Source organism: Pyxicephalus adspersus, chromosome 5, assembly GCF_032062135.1.
Source record: "Pyxicephalus adspersus chromosome 5, UCB_Pads_2.0, whole genome shotgun sequence".
NCBI classification, from domain to species: Eukaryota; Metazoa; Chordata; class Amphibia; order Anura; family Pyxicephalidae; genus Pyxicephalus; species Pyxicephalus adspersus.
Genome location: NC_092862.1, coordinates 33,923,630 through 33,947,841, shown reverse-complemented (window position 1 = coordinate 33,947,841; position 24,212 = coordinate 33,923,630). Strand labels below are relative to the sequence as shown.

General features: G+C 37.9%; 1 protein-coding gene across 2 annotated transcripts in view; it reads left to right on the top strand.

Moving 5' to 3' along the window:
- The window catches only part of SGK3 (serum/glucocorticoid regulated kinase family member 3), a 45,624-nt gene that overhangs the window by 3,734 nt on the left and 17,678 nt on the right, over positions 1-24,212 (top strand). Inside the window, exons 1-5 of one of the 2 annotated variants that reach the window (XM_072411095.1) lie at positions 6,583-6,710; positions 18,358-18,561; positions 19,472-19,555; positions 19,859-19,931; positions 21,166-21,241. In XM_072411095.1, coding sequence (XP_072267196.1) covers positions 18,484-18,561; positions 19,472-19,555; positions 19,859-19,931; positions 21,166-21,241 — 311 coding nt within the window. In that variant the 5' untranslated portion in view covers positions 6,583-6,710; positions 18,358-18,483. Of the gene's footprint in view, positions 1-6,582; positions 6,711-18,357; positions 18,562-19,471; positions 19,556-19,858; positions 19,932-21,165; positions 21,242-24,212 lie in introns of those variants that run through there. The other variant, XM_072411094.1, reaches the window with a different exon arrangement.

Genomic DNA, 24,212 nt, shown 5'->3' with positions numbered 1-24,212 from the left:
AAATTTAGACCAGGAAGTACTGAACAATATATAAAAGAACAGCTTGACATTTAGGGAGGAATGGGTGCAAAGCTACTGCAAGTATGTGCAGCCACCTCTAGGCACTTTGTACCTGTCTTAGTATTGTCCTAGCTTTCAGTACATCATGCACACATCATGAGTATGTTCTCTTCCCAATTTTTGTTCAACCAAGCATTAGAATGGAAAGGCTGCAAGGTTGGTGCCAGACATTTTTGTGCAGTATCCCAGAAACTGCTGAGCTCCTTCAATTTCACACATTACACACTCTGGAGATTACAAAGAATGGTTTGAAAAATGAAAAGCATCCAGACAGTGCCAGTGCTTTGAGTAAAAGGCTTGTTCAAGTTGACAACTGATGACATAACCACACATTACAACAGTGGTGTACAGAAGGTCAGCACTAAATGAAGAACACATCGTACCTTGTAAAGCAATAGACCACCAGAAATTCCTGGCATATTGGAACAGGAACATGAGCTGAGGGCACGGATTACCAAAACTGGACAACCAAAGTTGGCAAAAATCTCCATTTGTGCTGCAACAGAATCAGAATCCACCCTTACTAGTGCCATCCATTTAGCATCAGAATGTATGGGCAAGGCTGTAACTAGAGCCATAGCAGACCATGTGACTGCCATGGGACCCAAAAACACAGAGGGGCCAAAGCTATTGTGCTATATAATGTTTATGCAGGTAGCAGCAGTGTTCGGGAAACACACTGGCATAAAAATAACACATTTAGTCTGGAAAGTTCTATATCATTTCTAGAAAGTAAATTTGTATTCTGTGTCACTAGAGAAACTGTTTTTGAGCTGGGAATCAGACAAGAGGGAATTTAGTAGTTAATGATTAAGCACTGGTAAAGTATTGGGCATCACACAGTATACATAGAAAGTTTGCATGCGCCATCTCCCAGAAATACACCGTACATCTTTTCCCTTGGCTGGCCATGGTGATGTCACTTCTGGCAATGCAATCACCTGATGATGTCATCATGACATCACTATCAAAGTGCTAGCTTTTTCTGTATTAATCTTCTGTATTGTACAGGAACCTATGGAAGGGACTCAAAATAGCATCCAGTTTGGGGGATTTTATACCAGATAGATTTTGAGGCTTTAATTTATACTCTATTTATTCCTCCTTATGGTAAAAATGCAATTATAAGACAGAATATTAATCGTGGGTGATTTTTAAGTCTTGACTTTTAGGTTGGGGAGAGACATGCCATTTCTGGCCAATTTACCTTTTAATCAAACTCGGAGTCTTAGAAAACAAGTAAGGGCCAAGTCTACATTCCTATACAGGGAGAAAGTATGAAGGCTGCCATTGTTGGCGATCTTCTAAAAATGTTGGTATTAGTCACTGACCTGACTGCATTCCCTGAGCACTACTGGTTCCTAAAGAACCAATATCTGCATGTGTGGCAGTATTAGTACTGCTCACTGCCACTCCTATCCATTCGCTATGGGGTCCCGCAGGGTTATGGTACATGTAGCATCCCCCCGAAGGGGTTCCTGAGGAAGCAATAAATGCACCGCAACCTCACCGTTGGTGTGAATTTAGCCCAGTTCAAAACCAGACCTGAGCCCACTGCCTAGTGTACACGATTTTTCTCTTCCGACCAAATCTGAAGAAAATGTAACAGCTTACTTATTGTAATTGCAAATGTAAAACAATTTTTTTAAACCCTCGATTGGACGGACTGATCATATGAGGTAACAAAAAATGGTTTGTACATGCTCTGTATATAAATGATCAAACAAATCTGAATAAAAGCTCCCATCTATCTCGTGGATCTTCCCATTTCCACCCCACATTCTGAAGGGAAAAAATAGTACACTTGTGTCCTGTTTTTTTGGGACTTCCATTTGAGCGATTACTGATTGACCAGCCCAACTGTTTTTTTTTAGTTAGGCTTTAAATTAGCTGTGTACTAAGCCTGAAGTTTACCTACTTTCTGAGCATGCAGTTATCTCCTACGCATTCCTATTGGTCCTTTACTATGATAACTTGCCTTGCTTGCCAATAACAATGCCTGTGTCCCTTGAGCTGACCTTCACCCTTAATCCTCAGTAAACTAAAGATACCTTTCATTTGTAGTGGAGTGTAGAAGGATTCTATACCTCCCCAGGTCTGTGTCTGCCTGTTTTTCATGCTCTTTGTATTCCTGTAGTGGGGATTTTTCCTCTCTTTGTGTTCTTCACCTGCACAAGGAGGTAAGGTTAAATTTAGTTTCCAATAAAGATGCAAATACAATCCTAAAAGAGATTTTATTCCTTTCCTACATTATTAGATTGTGCTTCTTCACCATCTGTTCCTTTTTTTTGATGGATTTATTGTTTTTTCAGAATTTCTACACTCTATTAAATATATTATTTTTGCAAGTCTTTTAGATGTAAGTTATAAATCAGATTAGGTATCTAATTACTCGGTCACCCCCACAGTCTTTCTGCAAGTCACATGGCAAGTATCATGATAATGATTTCTCAATGATCAGGGGGTTGTTGCCTGTTGTGGTATGACTCAGCAGCTACACACTATTATGAAGCCCATTTGTACAGCTGTGTTTCACTAAGTTACAGTCCGGTTGCTAAAACAGAACTCTTGTGCATTGCATTACTATAGACGGAGTTGTGCATGGTTTGAGAATAAATATAACGACCTATCAACGATTCTTTTGAATGGTCATATAGTGCACAATTCTGTACATGCTGTAACAATCCACCAATAATGTACACACACTAGATACGATCGTTTGAACGATGCAGGAAGTGACAAGTAATGAACAATCACTGAATGACTGTACGCACAATAGATATCGAACGATCGTCACCCAATCAGATCCGCTGGAATGGTCCTTCATTTCCAGCAACATTCCTCGTTCATCGACATTGTTGGCCAGTCGTTGTAAACTTTTTTTGTTAACGATTATCAATCGGTCGTTAGTCGTGTCCATCGGCAATTAATGCACGTGTGTATGTAGGCTAATGAAAGTGAAATCTTTGTTTTTTTTTTAATACAATGAGTTAGAGTTAAAACATCTGTACCTTTTTCTGCAATTTTTGCTTTTGATGACCCAACAGAAAGGAGGGGGGAGTTTCCTGTTGTGTCCGGAGGAAACCTCTGAAAATTCAAAAAAAGTTTCCTCTTTATCCAAAAATAGGAAAAAAACTCTAAATCTACCAAACCGGTGCGTGGTTATACACGGAAGTTATTATTTTCTCTAAAAACGTTTTGGTCCATTCAGAACTGTTTAAATGATTTCACATAGTTTTCAGCCTTAAAAAAGAGTTTTTCTGTTAATATTTTTCCATGTCAGCTGTCTGCCATTTGTTTGTTGTCTAGTTGAGTGTGACTTGTTGTACCTGCATGAACTTTGGCACACTATGTCCGTTTATCAGCATGCCTCCCTCATAATCATTACTTGGGTTATACTACCTATGAATTCTTAGGACTCTATTTATAAAACAGAGAATCTGACATTCCCTTGTGGAATCAATTACTGCCATTGAAACGCGTGGACCTAGAAGATTCCCACCAGGGAATGTCAGCATTCCCTGTTTTATAAATAGAGCCTTTAGTCTTACCTTTTGCTGTTAGTTTTCCTAAAGCTATGTTCAGACAGAAAAAAGCATTCCTAATGTCCAGCACAGTTGTTTCCTTCCTGCTAACTTCCTTTATCGGTAAAGCTAGGGAAAGTTTTCTCTGCAACAAATGAACAACTAATCAATCCTTTTCAGCATTTTAGGGCCATCCCTTTGACTTTATTTACAATGCTAGGACCCACATAATGACCAAAAAAAAAGCTGCAACTTATGTTTTTTAAACCTGCAGCCAATCAGACACCAGACTGATTTGCAGATCTGTCTGTTCGCCCCTATGCTAAATCAAAAACCACCTCCATTCTGAATATTTTAGAGTCCTGAAAGTGTGGATAATATGGTTAGAGAATTATTTTGGATTTATCGGTAGTATCAGGCGATTCATCCCAAAGACCGTTAACCAGACTGCTCCAACTTCACTGTTCTAAGCATCTGTTTAAAGCTGAAGGAGTATAGTTCTAGTTTTTAGAACATTATGGAACCTATTTCCTTCAATGTTTTGTCCAGATCAGCCACAATTTTCCTACCAAGGAACCTGCTTCTTTTGTGGTTGCAAGCTAAATCTGATCTGATCTTTCAGTCCAGAGAAATAAAGCTGGTTACAGCTTCCACTTCTCTTTAGTAGAACTTGATAATTGTAGCTGACATAATTCAAGGAGCTTGTTTATAAGAAAGTTCTATGCTGAAACAAGGCTGCAATTGCAACTGCAACTGCAAATTGATTAATATGGTTCTAGAAATTTATATGGGAATATTGGGGTATTTTAAATACTATGAATATTTACATTCAGGAATGGAGGCTTATAAATGGGTCCTAGTTCCTTATTCTCTTCCTCCATCACTTTGGTTGCATATATCTAACTCTCACTAAAATGTCCACTGCAAAGAAATGTACTCTCCTTCTGCATACACCACATCTCTGCAAAAACTAAGGCTACGTTCACATGTCAGATGGTTCTCATCGGATGATCGCCTCAGGACTGACACTGGACAAGAATCTGGTGTGTGTACAACGCTCTTCATTCATGAATCTGTCCCGGCGGATCTATGAATGATCCTAATAAAAGTGAAGAGGAGAGAGCACAGCAGGGTGCCGCTCTATCGTTCTTTCCCCTCCCCATAGAGCAGAACGGCACCATATGTACAGCACTCGTTTATGCATCGTTCAGTCTTTTGTCTTTGGAAAGGAATGTTACTGAATGTGTGTACACTGCCTAAAAGTATGCACCTATTGAAAATCCTGCAGAATCCGAAAATCTCCAGGGGTGTTGAATTCCTAATTCCTTGCTGTACATCTTGGTTGTTCCTGTTACCCCTATGTCATTCCAGCATGCTGACAACACTCTGCCTCTGCTGCACCAAAATCCCAAGTAGTGTTATCAACCCTGGCCAGTTTTCCTCTTGGACTACAGAACACTTCCACCCTAATTATAAAGATGTGAAGAAGATTGGGGACTGATATATGTAGTCAAGGCAAAGAAACATGAGCATGGCAGAGGCACTGTATTGTCAGCTCAGCTAAGGTTACAAATGCCATAAATTCCTTGCAGGATTAACAGGTATTATTTTGTATTTGCCGTGTTTTTGAAGAGACAAAACAGTGTTATATTTAAGTAAGCCTGTTGCTTTGGCTTAAGTAAGGATTAACTTTAGGGGTAAGTCCATCTAGTGCTTTGTTAGTGGTTATCTTGTGGAACTTTTCCTAGCAATCACAGCAAATAGGAAAACAGCACTGAACTGATGACTAGTATCATGGAAGAAAAATTAAACTGCATTTATTCTATGCATGGGCACCATTATTAACAAACACAATGAAGTTTAAATCTAAAATATATTCCCAGATGGTGTTAAATAAATGTTTGTTTCTCTTTGATCTTTATGTCAGGTAAATGATCCCCAAGCAGGAGACAACCTGTGACTTCTGAGCAAAGTTCAGCCTTATAGATACATATGTTTTCGGTGTACCAAGAAAACAGAACTTCCTAGTTCTATTACGGCTGCAGCAGATTCCGTTGTTTCAGTTTCTACATCTGACTATCCCATGTTCAGTTCCTTTTTTTTTTTTGTCAGTCTATATACCTGGCTGGACTGCACTGCCAAACTATTTTGTAAGGAAAATATGCTAAACATGGTTCCTTTGTTTGATAATATTTACTTGATTGGTTTATAATCTATAGGGTTTTTATATATAATAAAGAATACAATTCCAAAATGTCATTCCCAAAACAAAGGAATCTTAGATGCTGTTCCTGCAGACACAGCAATCCAGTGTCCCAGCATCATTCAGCTTATTTTTTGGGAGTTTAGAGTTCCAAGGTTCTGCCCCTGTTCTTGAACAGGAAAATGCTGCAAAAAAAAATTACCTTTAAAAAAAACATTTTTTTTCTATCAAACATTGTAGGGCTGGCTTTTGTGGGGTGGACCCAAATCTAGAGGTGGGCTTTCAAGAGGTATTGCAGCAGGCCTAAAATAAATCACCATCTGCTGACATTAATCCATTTTTGCCTAACCAGTAATCCTATCTGCAGTTCTTTTTTGCCTTAATTTAAAAAATTCTCATTAATTTATTTGTGTCACTGCGTTTTGTTTTAGCTTTGGTCCTTGTACATTTTAATTGAACCATTGAGTATTGTCACTTTTGTAGAAAAAGAAACTTCTGTCCCTCCCATCTGTCTGTTTAAAGAGTGTTTATTTGGTTTCTGCAGAACTGAAAAGAACAAAAATATTGTATTTATATAAGTATTTCTGTGTTGTCATGTTGGATCCATTTATACTAATTTTGTGGTAAATATGCAAAGTATTACAAGGAACCAATGTAAACACACCATTTATGCTGCCGGGAACTTATATCCTGTTACATATTATATTTCTTTTTTTTTTCCAAGTGCATGATGGAAAATGTAACAATGTATATTTACATTTTTCTTTAACCAGTTTATTATTTTGGTGGCTATAATCACACCAGAAGGTTGGAAAGATGGTCCATTTGGATGGCTGTTGAAGCAAATGAAATTGAGATCCTGTGTTCAAGTAAAAATAACGCAAAACTACTGCTGTTGCAGTTTGATGTTGACACCCTCCGAGGTTTGTAAACAGGGAAACGCATCAAAGAAATGTTCATGATCAGTGCTCAATCCAGAAATTTATTTAGGCTGGGTGGGAAGAAATTGTAGGCAGGTGACAGCACCTATATTGTGACCCAACTCTTCAGTAACCACCCAAAAATAGCTGGGTGGTTACTGAAAAGTGCCGGGTGTTGCGCCCAGCTAAAAGGTGCTGGGGAGAACACTGATGATCATTGATTGTCACCATTTTCTCATTTCTTCTGTGCAGCAAAAAGCGTTTGAATAACTACTAAAGGAGAACGTATTGGGTGTCGTAAAAGCAGAACTCTGTCCTCTTCCCCAGATGTTTTCCTTTTTAGAGTTTATCCTGCAATTCCTTTAACACTAAAATAAAGAGGGTGTTATTATTATTCATAGTAGTATTGGTAGTGTGTTGGTTTCTATCTGTGCTTAAGAACAGTTGCAAGATATGTTGAGCTGCCATTGAAAATTGCCAGCTGTACATTCCTGCATTATAAAGGTAGAGGAACAACTTAATTCTTTAAAATGTGTCAAATACATGTCTAGTGACCTATCAGTTTTGTATAGACTGACCGATTAAAAAAATGCATATATCATTATTTTCTTATGTTTTGTGTAGTGGGAATCTGATGATCCCCTTGGTTGCCCAGTTAGAACGTGTTTTTTTTTTCATCTGTAAAGCCATGTATATGAGGACAATTCGACTTTTACATAAAACAATCTACCCTCTTACACCATGAAATGAGTGGTGTGTAATAGTTTTTTTTTTTTGTGAATGTAGAATCATTTTTAAGGATTTTTATAAAAAACTTTTGTTCTCAGTGTAACAACTATGTTATGCTTTGTTGCTCAGATAGCACTGGGCAAGAATCAAAAAAGAGGCAATAATTTATTGGATAACAAAGACTCTCTTTACAACAGATTTTCTCCTATCATTGCCAAGAATCTTCAAATTATTCAACATTAATCTGAGAACAGAGATGTGTTTGTAGAGATACAAGCAGAGCGAAAAAAGTAATTTGTGTTTTAAGGAGCAAGAATTTATTTAATGCTCTCTCCACATTCTTTCTTTTTCTAAGGGGTTGAAACAACAATTTGGACATAGGATATGGTAATTAGGGAAAAAATTTTACATTTCTTACTAGTTTTCAAAACTTTTAAAATGACAGCGTGCTCGGGCCAAGGCTTGGAGAAAAGCATAGAGGTGGTATGAATTGCTCCTGTGTTTCAAGTGTAAGTGTAGGCAGATTGAAAAGCTCCCTCCTAAATCTAGTTATTTATCTCTTTAAAATGATTCAGTGTTATATTAGTGTCACAGTCTGTCATTGTACTGGCATGCTGTAATCCTTGGCACATCAGCATTCTCACTAGGAGAGGGACATCACTGGACACCAATCAGGCTTTACTTCACTGCACAGTGCTGTATGTGTAACAAATGGAGTTTGGTTATTGGAGGGGAGGAACCACAGGGATAACCTCATCATTAGGCTAATGTTCCTTCACTATCCAATCATAGCCTTGACCATATTACTGCTTTGACTGCATTAAAAAAGCATTGGTTAAAGAATTGAATTAGTGTCTGGGTGGGAAACACATATTTCTTTGGCAGGTGAGCCAGTTACTTGTGCTTTATCAATCCATTTTACTGTGCAAGTTTTTATTATTATTATATAGCTCCAACATATTGCGCAGCGCTTTACAAAGTCCTTAGTCATGTCACTAACTGTCCCTCAAAGGACTCACAACCTAGTGTCCCTACCATGGTCATATGTCTTTATTACAATCTAAGGTCAATTTTGTTTTAAGGTCAATCTCTTTTGGAATGTGGGAGGAAACCGGGAGGAGTACCCGGGGGAGAACCTGCAAACTCCATGCAGTTAGTATCCTGGCCAAGATTCGAACCTGGGACACAGCACTGCAAAGGGGCTAACCACTGTGCACTATCAACTGAAAAAAAATAGTCTTTATATTTTCAAATATGCATTTCTTTTCTCCCCCTGCTCTTTGTGAAATCCACAGTGATGTTGGGTTAGTGTACAGTTCAGTAGCTATTACTGTACATACCATCTGCAACACTTGAGGCTATAAGGTCATATAAGCTATAATTATATTAACAAAGAAAGAAAGGTTAATTAGGAAAATAAATAGATACATAAATCTAGTCAATTGACAGGACGATGCCACATTTCTTCAGGCATATATTTGTATTCATGAATAAATCATTGTGTCTGCATCCACACTGTTGCAGTGATTTAACCCTGTAATCACTGACAAACACAAGCTGAAGAAGTGATATGCTCTACAACTTGAGCTTCCCATATTCTGCCAGAAAATCAATACTGGAAGGGTCAGACCTCCAACTTCCAGGTTGCCTGCAAAATTCTCTCCTGCCTGTGCCCGCTCTTCCTGCAAATACAAAAATCTCCCAAGATCAGCACGAGAGCTGACATCATTGTGTACATATGTGGGGACTCGCTGCCTGGAAATGCAAGGGTCAAACACTCAAGAAAGTAGCAATAATAATTGGGACTTATAAGATAGAAAAATCGAAATCATATGTACTTTATTCCATAATCAACAATACATAAATAATTAAAACCATACATACATTTGATTCTTTAAAAACGAATTGCTCATAGCAAAACAACAGTGACATACCAGTTCATACTTCGAGCCTGATTTATTAAAGCTCTCCAAGGCTGGAGAGGATACACTGCCATCAGTGAAGCTGGATTGGATATCTTTAAAGTAATTTGCTAGCAAATGTTTTGAATTCCGGACTAGTTCCATTCCAGGTTTGTTGGATCACCCAGCATCACTGATGAAATTGTATCCTCTCCAGCCTTGGAGAGCTTTAATAAATCAGGCCCTTCATCTCAGTTAACACTGACGCATTTCCCAAAAATTATTCTTCTTATGGATACAAATAAAACCTACATTATAATACATAATTCTTACTACAAATTCCCCAAACAAATATATATATATATATCGTATGTTTTATCAAAAATAAAGCTTACTTTAGCCTGGATTAACACTGTCAGAAAATAAATGTATGTATTCTTTAGTTGTGGTTAGATTGGTGAGGGGTTAAAGCCAGTATACTTCTTTGGCAGAGTTATTCTCCCTTTAAATCTCTGATATAACAGAAACAATCCAATTCTAGGAAAGAGAATGTCACCATCATTACAAATAGCATTTCTCCACAGAAGCTTTGTCTCCAATTCTTGTTTATGCAACAGCTGTAAAATTTTGACATCCAGTTGTGACCAGTACAGGAAGTAACAAGGCCACTCCTGAACAGGGCATAGACGGCAAACAGATGTGACATTGGTCAATCGGTGACAATTTAATGGTCACTGAAATGTTGCTGTCATCCACCTGGCTGTACTGTGTGGCAGGGCTGTGTAAATTTCAGGACTGAATGCATAGAAATACAATACAAATTGATAAGTTAAACATCTGTCATATATGTAATTCATCTGTGTATTTTTAATACTTTGTGACATTCTGTGTATTTGGCTTTTATATCCAGGCCTAAAAATCCAGATCAGCAGAAAACGAGTTACATGTGTTTTTTAAGTATGCAATTAGGTGACAGAGTAGAGGCTTTGTTCTGCTTGGGAAACCCCATTTCATGCTTCCTTGTTCTCTTGTGCTTCCACATCCACAAAGCCTTTATTCTCAGCTAATGGTGAGGGATTCTTTGAAATAGGATCTTGTGTACTTTCCAGTGCTCATTAACATGGCTGTCTAAGTACTTTGATTTGTTAAAACCTAAAATGAGCCATCATATTCTCTGTATATTACGTTCTGCAATAAAGCTCTGCATGATCCCAAATTGTGAAAGTGGAACTATAATTCTGTTTTAAAACTTGCGTTCCTAAAACATAGTTTATCTTCTGTTTGTTAAGGCCCCAAGTAACACATTCTATGCAGCACTTTTACGCATTGTGCATTAAAGTGTCTGGTGTTTGTTGGTTAATTTTCAATGGCATCCAATGCACCTTGCCAGTGGGCATGTGTTGGAGCTATTAAAATGTGCAGTAAAGCGCTAACATGCGTTGTGGGGCCATGCATTATATTTTGGTGTGCTGATAACCCATTCAAATGTATATACTGCCTTTCTGCTCTGCTTTGTACTGTGGATATAAGTATAATCACGCTAACAATGTGAGTTCATGCTGAAAGACTGTTGCAGTGGAGATCTCTAGATCTGGACATTTAGGGGAAAGTGCCACCTGCACAAGTTGAATGCTTGGTAAAAAAAAACAAAGTAAGTATAGCCTAGGGGGGCCAAACTTTCACCTTCTATAGGCATTGCATTTTTATTGCCTAGCAGTAAGAGGATAGGAACTAAGATTCACAGCTGGGACTTAGTTTCCAATTTGCAGGGATCATTTACTTCCTTTTATTGTATCTTCTATTTTTTTACAGTGAGGTGTTTACATTCTGGTTGGAATTCAAGCTGGGTAATATAGATCCTTGTAGTTTCCCTAGTTAAGCCATTGTACATACATACAGTTCTCCTGAGACAGTCCCCCCTCCAGGGCACATATGACTGGTTGGCTGATTTGTTACTGGTTCTGGTTTGGCAGGAGGCACTCTGTCTGGAGGTGTAAATTGTATCCCAAGCAGTCTCATACTATGCATAGCATACAAGCTCCAGCCATATCATGCTGGTAATTATCCTCCCACTTTACCGCTTCCTTTCTGAGGTCTGAACACAGGTTACTGTGAGAGTCAAGATGAAGTTTCAGAAGCACTGTTAAGGCACCATTCAACCAAATGGCTTCTTGCCCCAATATTTTTATTTATGTGGTTGCAGCCATGTGTGCGGCCTCAATTAGGGTAGCATTAGAGTATTGCGGCTTATCCTGTAACTTTTACTTGTGTTGCTCAGGGACAAGATGATGCTTTACTTTAGAGTTTCCCAACCCGGGTTCTGTGGCACCCTAAGCTTTTTCCACAGGTTGCTAGTGGTTCCTTAAGCATTGAGCAATTTCGGCCTCACGGGTTAGTTTTAACTGACACCAAAAATTTTTTTTGGGCAATTTTGAAAATTCCCAAGCCGTTTAAAACAACAAAGTTTCAAGAGACTGTGGCATTTCTGTCAACTATTTTCCCTTTTTTTGGGAGGCTTCAGCAGCTCGTCCTCTATATCTCCAATAGTATGTGCCGATGTATACCAAATGTGAGGATGTTTCTGAAGGAGTAACACGTGTTCTTCATCTAAATATTATATCAATTGCAATGTGAAGCGAGTCAAGTTTAATATATTCTGGAACAGTCTTCTATATGGTGAAATTTAGGGAGACCAACTGAACGTTTGGTTCTTAATTGTATAATACCGATATATGTGATTGTATCTGTAATGCATTTAATGTATATGATAAATATTTGTTTTAAAGGATTAAAAACATTTTTGAAGTCTTGTTGTTTGCACAATACCTTTTCAGCATGTATTAAATCTATTCCCAATAAGGCTACAAACATGTCAGATGATTCTCGTCCGATTATCGCTTCAGGGCTAGTATCGGACGAGAATCTGAGGCGTACAGCTGCCGTCCAACGTCATTCATGGATCTGTCCTAGCGGATCGATGAACGACTGCAATGCAAATGAAGGGAAGAGAGCACAGAGGGGTGCCGCTCATTCTCCTCTCTCCATGGAGCAGAATGGCGCTGTACAGCTCTCATTCATTCATCTTTAGTCTTTTGTCATTGTAAATGAATGTGAAAGATCCTTTCCAACAACAAAAGTGTTATGCAGGGTTGTAGTGGGGCAGGCACGCGTGGGCACACCGTGCCCTCACTTTTTTCAGGAATGGGCACGCTGTGCGCTTGCCATGGATAGCCTTTACTATTACCCTGCCCCCTCCTTCTTTTTTTATGACTACACCCCTGGTCTTATGTGTGTACATACCCTAAGTTGAAAGTCCCTCCACATTCATGACAGATTCCCTGTACAAAGGATGTCCTTGTATATCCAGGGAACTTTTTTCTGCTCTTTTTACCTGTGTTTATCAACATTTACAAATGTAGAAACCTAATTCCTATTTTTGAGAAGCACTGAAACATAAGTGTTACTTACACTATGAAACATAGTGTTTATCCGCTACTGTAAAGGATAACCAAAGTGGTGTTCAGTAAACATAAATAGTACAAAGTGTTTAGATTGGATTATTATCTAGTTAATAAATTACATTTTATGGTGCAGTTTTCTAGGGAATATAATTAGAGGATGAGTAATTCTTTGAGGAAGACATGTGGGTATGTGAATAAATATTATTCTGCTATTACTGGAAATTTCTCAAGAAGTTGATGAAGAAATTGCTGAACAGCATGTTCAACAGCACTACTAAAAAAGTACATGAATAACCAGCAGAAACTGGGCACTATCCAAGTCCTGTTCAGTGCCGTCTGAAGAGTATAGCAAGCATCAGATCTAAGCAGGTGGATGTAACTGCAGCAATCACTTTTATTGCTTGTGCACTTGCTAGTTTTATTAACTTCTCTTCAGTTTAATTAACTTCAAGAATTGTTGACATCATTAGGTTAAAGACCACAAACCAACTAAAATATCTGAGTTTTACAATGCTGTATTTCAGAGCTACTGAAGAATATGGTGATGGGTATAAATATGTTTACAAACACAAATCAATTATTTAGTATTTTATAGGAGGAATAAAATAACATAAAGCATACATAAACAATGAACCCTCACTGCCAGTTTTTAGGCTTACACTGGCAGTGAGGTATTTACTGCTTCTTGATGCCAGGAACCACTGCCTCTTGTAAGATACTACATGGTAGTATCTCCCTGCAGCAGCTCCATAAGGAATGAATAGGGGCTCTCTGTCACCAGCTGTCATATGTTCAGATGCTGGTTCTTTAGGAGTGCCAGTGTTCAAGCGGGTGGCAAGTTGTCTGCTGCGGGGAGCTGTTTGGGATCACTGGATTCGAAGTGTAAACCTGCCCTTTAGCTGCAGTTTTTGTTTTCTACACATATGTTAAAGGGTCTATTTTAGGCTTGAATATTACACAAACAGCATAAAATGGCACATAATCTGAATGCAGGGGACTTGTAGAATCAAAGGATGGGTGAACAGGCCCTTTCACATTCCTGGAATTGGCCCTGTTATTCAGATAATAAATTGGTTGGGGCCTAGACACAGAATACAAAACCTGAGTATTTTATCTTAATGCTGTGTGAAGGAATGCAAAGAAGGAAGAATGGGGTATAGACTACTCTCTGACCTACTATTTGGTTTGCCACACCCCACTCACATAAAAGTGAGTTGTAGTAGGATAAAAAAAGAGAGAAAGTTGCTGTGTTTTGAATTGGCAATATGATTTGTATTATTCTTTCAAGGTTACATATACTAAAAACAAATTATACATCAATACATATTGTGAGTTGCAGAAGTCTTAAAGTCAACACACGATTCGAACCCAGGTTTCTGGTTTTGACCTGTGTTTAAATCGGCATGACGGAGTGGCTGACATTTACTGAAACATTCCCTGGTGGAGAATCTTCCAGGTCCATCAGTTTCAATGGTGATAATATTTCGCTACCAGGGAATGTTCCAGTAAATGTCATATTCACCACTATAAAACTAGACCTTTAAATATCTCCTTATGACATTAATCTGTATGATACCTAAATTCACTTTGGGAGTGGGAAGTACAATCCAGGTACCCACATCCCTTAAAACAGCAAATATACCACTTAAATTCAGAAACCGGATTGTAAGTTAAGTAATTGTAATAGTAAGGTAATTTATTCATGGTACCAAAAAAAAAAATTTCTGAATTAAAGTGATACCTAAATCTTCACCAAAAAAGCATGTTTGGGAATATGTAATGCATTTATGAAATAGTCACTTTGTCTTTTTTTCCCCATAGTTTATTTTATCTCTGAAGATTACTATTGAACTAATCTGCCAACGTCCTTTTTTTGGCCCCCAAAGAATCCTAAATATGAATTGCAGCTGGTCCGCCACTGCAATGATATAGCACTGCTACTACTATTCCCGGCATCACTCTAGACCAGCCTCCTCTCTGCCTATGCGTGGCCCCGCATTAGACTGTTTTCTTGATGCAGGGAATTGTAGTAGCAGTGCTATTTCAAGTTTTGCCCGCGACTTTGTTTAAGTTTTTAATTTTGGCCCACTGTGTATTTGAGTTTGACACTCCTGCTCTAAAACCTTTTCTATCAGTATCTTATCTAGGAGATGTTAAAATAACAAGGATGTCACAGAATTCAAGGCTTGTTTTGTATTACTAATAAACTTTTGGGTATTTTTATAGACATTATATATTATAGTATTTTTGTAAACATGGTTTTCTATTAAATGTTGTTTTCTGCTGAATCTTGAAATACATTGTGTAACAAACAGCACTTGCTGAGAAGTTAAAAATGAGGCAATGTCCAATAACTAGTTATTAGTTTTAGTAATTTTTAACTAAAATTCCTGGACTTGCATGCAATATATCTGGGTGTGTCTTTTTAAGTGAAGTCTAGAACAGCTGTACATTACGCAGTACTGCCGCTTGCATCCAGTTTCAGACATCTCAAATATTTAATTTGTGGGAGAAGAAGTATGCTGCTTGTGTATGCATAGCGCATATTTAGTAGTCAAACATAAATGGATATATTGGTTTACAGAAGGAAATCTCTGCCAACGTGATCATTCAGCTGCTTTTCTGCAGCATCCTTCAGGAGGCAAGAAGTAAATAAGTCTTGACTTGGTACACCAAATATATATATATTTTTTAAATATATTGACAGAATTTACCCATTACTGTTAAAACAAGAAATGTTCCCCCAGGATTAGTGGACAAAGGTTGTCAGTTTGCTTGAAAAGAGAATAAGTGGACAAGGCTAAAAGTGCTAAAATCAGTCCAGATTTGATTTTTACTAAAGGCTTAATTTATGTCTATCTGTCTAGTACATACTTTCTTCAACTGTAGCAATGCTTATGAAGGGGGACTCTGAACTTTGTTGGCTTTTAGATTAAAAAAGTCAGACATCTGGTGAAAAATGGGCCTGATTTATAAAAGCTCTCCAGGAGAAGATACACTATCATGGGAGATTTAGCAAACTTGTAATGGAGCTCCTAAAAATGATTTGGTATTACCATGTTTCCCCGAAAATAAGACACTGTCTTATATTTTTTTTGGCTCCTAAAAACACACTAGGTCTTATTTTCGGGGTAGGTCCTAAAAATAAAAAAAAACTTACCTTTCGGAAGACGCGAGCCCGAGATCTGGCTTCTGACAGGCGGAGTGCATGTAGTATCACTCCGCCTGTGACAGGAGCCGGAACTAGAAAGAAAGCATCGGCTTGTGCGGCTCCGGAGTGTGCACTTCCGCATGCTTTCTTTCAGTGTCCCGCTGCCTTCACAGGGAAAGAACACGACTCGGTGAGTACTGTCCTCCGGTTTTTAATTTATGTATGCTTTTCTTTTCTTTTTCTCCTCTGACCTGCTGTATGTAGTTAAGGGGGATCTAGAGCAGGGGTGGGCTGGCTGTTACGGACCCCCGCGTGCGGGGGGGGGGACAGGGGGGCGGGCGCTAGGGCTTGCGTGCGGATTAAGCTTTAGATTAGGATTTTAAATTTTAGATGGGGGTATTAAGCTTTAGATTTTTTAGGCTGAATTACAGTTTTGGGTGGGTTTTTTTTCTGAACTGGACAGATTTACACTAGGTCTTATTTTCGGGGTAGGTCTTATATTAGGGCAGGTTTAGAAAATAGTGCTAGGTCTTACTTTCGGGGTAGGTCTTATTTTCGGGGAAACACGGTAGTTGGCAAATATTTTTGATCCTGGACCAGGTCCTTTCCAGGTCTGCAGGATCACCCAGGTTCTCCTATGATGGCCTATTATCTCAAGTCTTGGGGAGCTTTATTAAATCAAGCTAAATATATTCTACTTTTTGTACTTTTCCCCTTTTCACATTCTTTCTTGCCATATGCTGAATAAAACTCAAACTACAAGCTTGTTAAATGATCTGTTTTCTAGGCTTTATAAAGAAATAAAGGGAGGGTAGATTGGTGAGCAAGAGGATTAGAGGCCACAGTGGATGTGCCAAGTGTGGTAAAGCTCACTCTGTGGTCCAGTGACCAAGTTGGGACAGTGACTGGTACCTTAGAACTTTGGACTCTCCAAAATGCTCTTGATTTACTTGCATATTGTTCAATCATATAACACAGCAGGGCTGAATGGGTCACAAGAGTATAGGCCTACTTCACCCCTAAGCCAAAATGTATAGCCAAAGGGCTAAAATATTTATTTTACTTTTTAGCATACCAAATTGCCCCCTACATGCATATATCTATTTTTATTTTTACTTTGACACATAAAAGTGTTTCTTTATATGTTTTAGCTGTGTAATTGGCTGCTGACTGAAACAATTATTAATATTATTATTACACAGTATTTATATAGCGCCATCATATTACGTGCTATACAAAGTTGATAGTCGTGTCACTAACTGTCCCTCAATAGAGCTCACAATCTAATATCCCTACCATATGTCATGTAGTCTATTCTAGTCTATCTACTCGATCAATTTTGAGGGGAAGCTAATTAACCTAACTGCATGTTTTTGTGATGTGGGAGGAAACCCACACAGACACGGGGAGAACCTGCAAACTCCATGCAGATAGTGTCCTGGCTGAGATTCGAACCCTGGACATAGTGCTGCAAAGCCAAGACCCTGAGCCACCTTGCTGCCCTCATGCTCTCAGTTTTTGCGGGTGCCAAATTTGATGGAAACATACCGCCATCGAACCGTCAGGCTTGTTACATAGTAACCCCAGTACAAACATTTTCAGATCTGTTTTTACAGCCAGTGTACACCAAACTATTGAAATACAATATATTACTGGACTGCAGTTTCTACAATAAACCGTCTTTAGGGAGATGCCAATGGAGGACACTATCCTAACGCTTCTAAAAGGAATGCTAAGTAGGCGGTATTGGCCCTATTTAGCAAAGGAGGGGGTTACAGATAGGTGTCTGAATGTTGCGTCTAGCTGACCGTGCTTTTAAAGTTGGATACAGATTTTTCTGCTGATATGTGGGTGCCAGTGTTGTAATTTAAATCTGTAAAAGTGTCCTAGAACTATTTCATAAAACATTCATTCATATGATAAACAACTCATCTGTTGAGGAAAGGGTTTTCTGGTTTACTCAACGATGAAAGTGCTGTAGATATTCATGGAAAGCTATTATGTTAGTTTTTCTTTCTGATTGTCCATTTGAAGTCATACAGTGCTCACACACAGGGTTGTCATAGCAAGTGATGAACTAACTGCAGCAATTAAACTGTTTTTCAAGTGTGTAGGAGTAAACAAGTAAATGTTTTATTACTTCAGTACTAAAGTGCTTAATTACGTTTTTAAACAAATTGTTGAGAAAACCTCTAGGTGACAAGGAACCAAGCATTTTCTATGTAGTATATTTGTGTGTCTATTCTGTTCATTAGAAAGTCTCAATAAAACCATGAAAGGCCATCTAATGCCTTTATAAAGTTTTGCTCTTTTACTGACTTACAAAATAAGATCATTGAAATCTTACTACTGTACTAAGTATTCACACCATGATGATAACCCTGTGTGTTTATTATTTTCCCATGCAGGTAACATGAGGGAATGATCAAGCTGATCCTTTTTTGGCCTTTCTGTAGCCAACATCTTACATGCACATTAAATAAACCTTCCACTAGAAGGCCTCATAAAAGATTCCTATGAAGTTATCCTAAGAAATGGATTACAAGATAAACTGCCCCAATGTATGCATTCCAAGCTCTGATGAGCACCGAGAAAAAAAGAAGCGATATACTGTAAGTACATCACTGTTCATTTTTTAAATAAAATGTTCTCTTATCTATGCAAAGAATTTTAAGGTGCCATTTTCTCAGTAAACTGAAATGGAACAAGCTGTATTTTCCTATTCCCAAATGCCATTAGGGTACCTATACACTGGTAGAATATTTTTTTGTGAATTTTGCAAATTTGGAAACAGTATTGATATACTTTGGGGAATCTTACAACACATATGCAAGGGTAAATCTTCAAATGGCTTTATGTGGGGTAGCTGGATAAAGGATTACTAATCAATACACTAGGATGGAATTGGTCAATTGAACTAACAAATCTCACTACAAAGCTTTCAAGACCGTACAGATGGAAAGATATGCAGTATGACTGGTCTTACAAAGCTGTAAATGTTGCCAGTCCTAAACGTCACTAAAAAGGCTGAACAATGACAGATGTTATATGCATGATTTTGTGTTCTCGGGTGTCCATGTCCTATTTTGTAATTTGTGACTTCATTGCAAAACTTTTTACCTACATGTGTTTTTTAAGGGAACATAAAACCCCCTGTGAACATGTTATGTTGTTCCAATTGAATATTGTTTTTTATTTGCCAGAATTTAATTATATCCCTTGCAATACTTGACAGAATTTACATAATTTAATTTTATGTTTTTCTTTGTTAAGCATGCACTGAAACCTAAAAATAAGTGTGAATTGATGGTATTGTATGTGTCTGGACTTGACTATAGCTGAGAAGGTATGGCTCATCAACTGTTCCTAAATGTCATTGTTGTTTGCCTACCATTTGCATACCAGAAGGTTTGTTACAGAGCCAAGAATTGTATCTGTTCGTCACCTGTACATAAATTGCTGTAGGTGAATGCCATCTGATGTGTTTGTAAATTCCACTAACTTAGTGTTTTGTTCTGACAGGTTTACAAAGTAATAGTGTCCATAGGACGACATGAATGGTTTGTGTTCAGACGATATGCAGAATTTGATAAGCTGTATAACACGGTAAGCTGATATTACCATCTTTGAGGTTTACTTATTGATATGATAATTATGTGAATTACACTTGTTAAAAAAAATCTATTGACCAAAAATCAAAATTTTTAACCTGTGCTGCTACCATATGCTATTCTTGGGGTATCCATAGACTGTCCTAAAAAAAAAAATAACTGAACACGTTCTGATCCTGTTTGTGGGTGCCACTATGGAGAAAACTGTCTTTATTTTGCTTTACTTTCCACTCTTTTGTACTTGTAAAACTGTGCCTAAATTATGTTCATGTTCTGAAATTGTTTATTGTCTTGTTAGCTTAAGAAACAGTTTCCAGCTATCAACCTGAAGATTCCTGCAAAGAGGATTTTTGGGGACAATTTCGACCCAGGTAAATCAAATAATCTTTGGTGAGCCTAGATGTATTTATTCTCAGAATAATAAATCTACCCAACATTTACACCTTTTTGGGTTTTTAAAACACATCCTGCTTCTACACCTATTTTGAGCATTTTTCATTATAAATCGATGCTGTTTACTATAGTTTTGTGGTGTGTTTCTAGGCATAACATTTTTAGTTTAGACACCGTAAGGAAGTGTTAAAACCCATTGGCCCCGGGACATGTATCACAAAGTGTGATCAGATATTTTCAATCATTACCAGAGTATGTGATTAAGAAACTTTTCCAATTGAGGTGACTGTTTCAACAAAAAAAAAAAAAACCAGAAATTTCCCATCACATTGAAAATATTTCCTTTCAGTTGTGTCTTGAAGACATAGGGCCTGATTTATTAACGCTCTCTCAGGCTGGGGAGGATACACTTTCAGCAAGTTGGGTGATTCAGCAAACCTGGAATGGATTTCGTCTAGCAAATGCTAGCAAATGTTTTGAATTCTAGACTAGATCCATCCCAGGTTGCTGGATCACACAGCTTCTTTGATGAAAGTGTATCCTTTCCAACATTGGAGAGCTTTAATGAATCAGGCCCATGAAGTGAAGGAAAATTAATTGGATACAGACAGAGAAAACAATCAACCATTACCTACTCTATCCAAAACTGATAGGGCTGATAGATACCAGTATTGTCCATCAACAAACTTGGTGTTTTTAATCTGTCCTACAACAATGACCGCTTTATCATAGTTGTCATATTTTTTGTCAGCAGCACATACGCTTCCCTTTCCTTTAAGCTGCGTACACACTGCCAATTTTTGTCGTTGGAAAGGATCTTTCACGATCCTTTCCAACGACAAGGGACTGCACGATGCATGAACGGTGCTGTACATACAGCACCGTTCATGCTCTATGGAGAGGGGAGGGGGAGAGCGACGGAGCGGCACCCTGCTGTGCGCTCTCCCCTTCACTTTTATTACGATCGGCTGTCGTCCATCGTCCGTGGATCCGGCAGGTCGGTCGTCCGGACGATGGACGACACCGACTGTACACACGGCAGATTTTCGCCCGATAATTGGCCGATGCCGATTATCGGGCAATAGAAAAATCTGACGTGTGTACGTAGCTTTAGTTTTTAGTCTCTGTTTTTCTAGTGCAGTAAAGTGAATGTCTTAATTTTTCATGTGCTCTGGTCTTGGATGCTGTAGTGAATTATCCTCTCTATTTCAGAGTTTATTCAACAGCGGAGAGCCGGTCTGAATGAATTTATTCAGAATTTGCTCCGGCATCAAGAATTATGCAGCCAGTAAGTATAATTAACCCTTCAAGTATGTGTTTTTTTTATAATATACCTTGTTCACTAGAAATGTTTCTTTAGTACTCTTTAGATAGCCAAGCAATTTTATAAGTATTTAAAATATAATGTCACGAGTAGGCCAATAGAAAGAGAAAACTGTATGTTCTCTTGTAGCGTATGATTAGTGCATTGGGAAGAATGTAAACTATGTGCAGGAACTTGTATGTTCATGTATAAAAAGCTTCAGCTGAGTAACCCTTGCACAAACAAGCCATATTCATTTGTGTTAGCAAAATTACCTTAGAAATACAGTGGTAATAAATTGTACCTGACAATTGTATGTTTGTCAAAAATCTTGGAATAATTTGACTTATATGGAACTGTAGGCAATATGGTAGCTCAGTTTGGTAGCATTGTGGACTTGCCGTTCTGGGGTCCTGGGTTTAGTTTTCACCAAAGTCATCATCATTTCATTTCATGTTCTTCCATTGTGGTCTATTCTTCTCCACCAAAGCTGAACTGTCAAGTTACAAAAACATTGATTGTAGAAGATTTTTATTTATGGATTTTTTTCTGTAAGCTCCAATAAGGACAAATAAGCAAGTACAAAAATATGGACAAGACAAGTAGTCCAGAATTAAACACATAGGATAATAAATAAAAAAAAATTTTTGATTTTCTTATCAATATTATTTTATTTTTTACAATTTGGTGATTATTCCCAGGTATCAAATACAAGGTCATTTTGACATAAAGATTGCAGTAACTTATGACATCCAACAAGACGTTCTCTCTTTGTTGACCTGTCTAAAGTAGGTTACAATCATGTTCATTGAACGGTGGCAGTGTCCTAATCTTGGGTTTGGCAAATTGTGGAGGAGCAGCCTAAACTATTCATAAGAACCTAATCCTGACTTCCTTCAGGTAATCAGACATTCACTAACATGTTACAATAAACTACAGTATTGCTTTCTTGAAACCAGCATGACTTGAGAAAATTCCAAAAAACAGGAGGTTTGTTACACATGTAAGGACAATGAGCAGAGCCAGGCAAATTGTCTTTGGTACTTAAGTGACCATCCACAGATGTAGAACTTCTGAACTGCTCCCACTAGACAGAACGGGAGATCCAGAGAAAAATCACAAACCCCTCTCTTAGAATGATCCAAAGTACAAGAATGTATAAGTATTTGTACGTCATCATTTCAATTACAGACAAAGAAAAAAAAACACTTAATTCCCCTTTTCACTTGAAATATTTTGATTGCTGATCATTATTATGAGTAGTAGTCAGCCCTGTAGGGATTCGCTGAAAGTGAAAACAACTTTAAAAAAACAGAAGGTCATGCAATATATCTTTCTTGCTTTTACAACAGTGATTCACTTGTTCTGTCCTCAAGATATTTCTTCCTGGGGTTTCTGTCACTAGACAACATGGAAAAAAGCAATAATAATCTAAGGTGTTCTTTATTACTTAAAGTGAATGTAAAAGCAACATTGTTTTTAGTTTTATATGGTGTCTGAAAATGTGAGACCTGTTAAGTTTTTTATTTTGTATTATATTACTGCCCGGTTCAGGAAAATCTGCTCTCTATCTCTAGTGATCGTAAATGCAAAAGTCAGGAAGCAAAAATAACCTGAAAAGAATGTTTTATTTTACATACACCTTAAGTATACAAGGTGACTCATTTTAGTACAAAATTCAGGTTTTTATTGGTAAAGTGAAGATAGTGCACCGTTTCTGCATAATCTGTAATCATAATTTTTTTAGCTGGGTGGGAAGAAGCTATCGTGGGTGGTGGCCTCTGTATTAGGTGGTTTAAGAAAAAAACTGGGTGGTGCGCCTGGCTAAAAAGCCCTGGGGAGAACACTGCCTTACTATTTTCATTGGTGGCTTGTTAGCCCCTACTTTTGACCCTTGTTTATGCCATATATGGGTAAGCTGCCTTTGCATACAGAGGTAGGATCATTAATGTATGTGAATGTTCTAGGTATTTATTGCCTATATTCTACATTAACAATAAGGGCAGTTGAACAAAAACATATGGCGAGATTACTCTTTCTTGATCACAACAGTTATTTGCTAACCTAAACTTTGCTAAACTAAATATAACCAATATCTATAGGCATGAAATACTATAGTGGAGTGTGTAGGGGCTTTTGCTGACAAAAAAGATCTAAAGGAGCCCATAGACATGAATAGTAATGATGAAATATAACTGTCCTGGCCTTTAGATCTCAAGGGAGAAAGTGAACAGGCAGTATAAATAAGCTTGTCCAACTGCTGTAGTTTCACCCATTATAAGTCAGCACACACATGCAAAGAAAAAGCTGTGATTGCCTTCCTCCTAACATAAGCAAGAGACGCTGCCGGGCCATTGGGCATCTGATTAGTTGTCTGTGGTCAGTTGAATTTTTTTCTGAAAATTAATATTATAGGGGGCACTGGTTTCGTTTACCCACTGAAAATACTAAAATAAAAAAAAAATATTGCTACATTACCAATAAGGATAATTTACACCAATGCACTGTGTTGTTAATGTGCACTTGCAAAAATCTTCTGAGGATTGTATATCTCTTTGTTCACTAAACTGGGCTCTAGAAGCTGTGCCCAAAGATGCTAAGCAGAGAGCAAAAGAATAGCACTAGTTACAAGTACTACCTTATGCTGGTCAAAAGGCCAGTAGAATATTTTGGGCAGCATACACAAATAGAAAAAAAAACAAAAAAATGTAATGCACACACAGCTCTCTTTCTGTTCTATGGAGAGGGGAGGGGGAGGAATAGCGAGCATCGCCTCACTGTGCCCTCCTCCATTGATTTGTAGGGCGGTTGTTCCCGATCAGTCGTACATGGATCTCTCCTAAAGTATCAATGAATCACGTTATGTTACTGCTGTACACACGTCAGTTTCTCTCCTGAGACAAACTGGTTGTAAAATCTTCTTCTGAGGAATTCTATTCAATTGATACATTTTTTT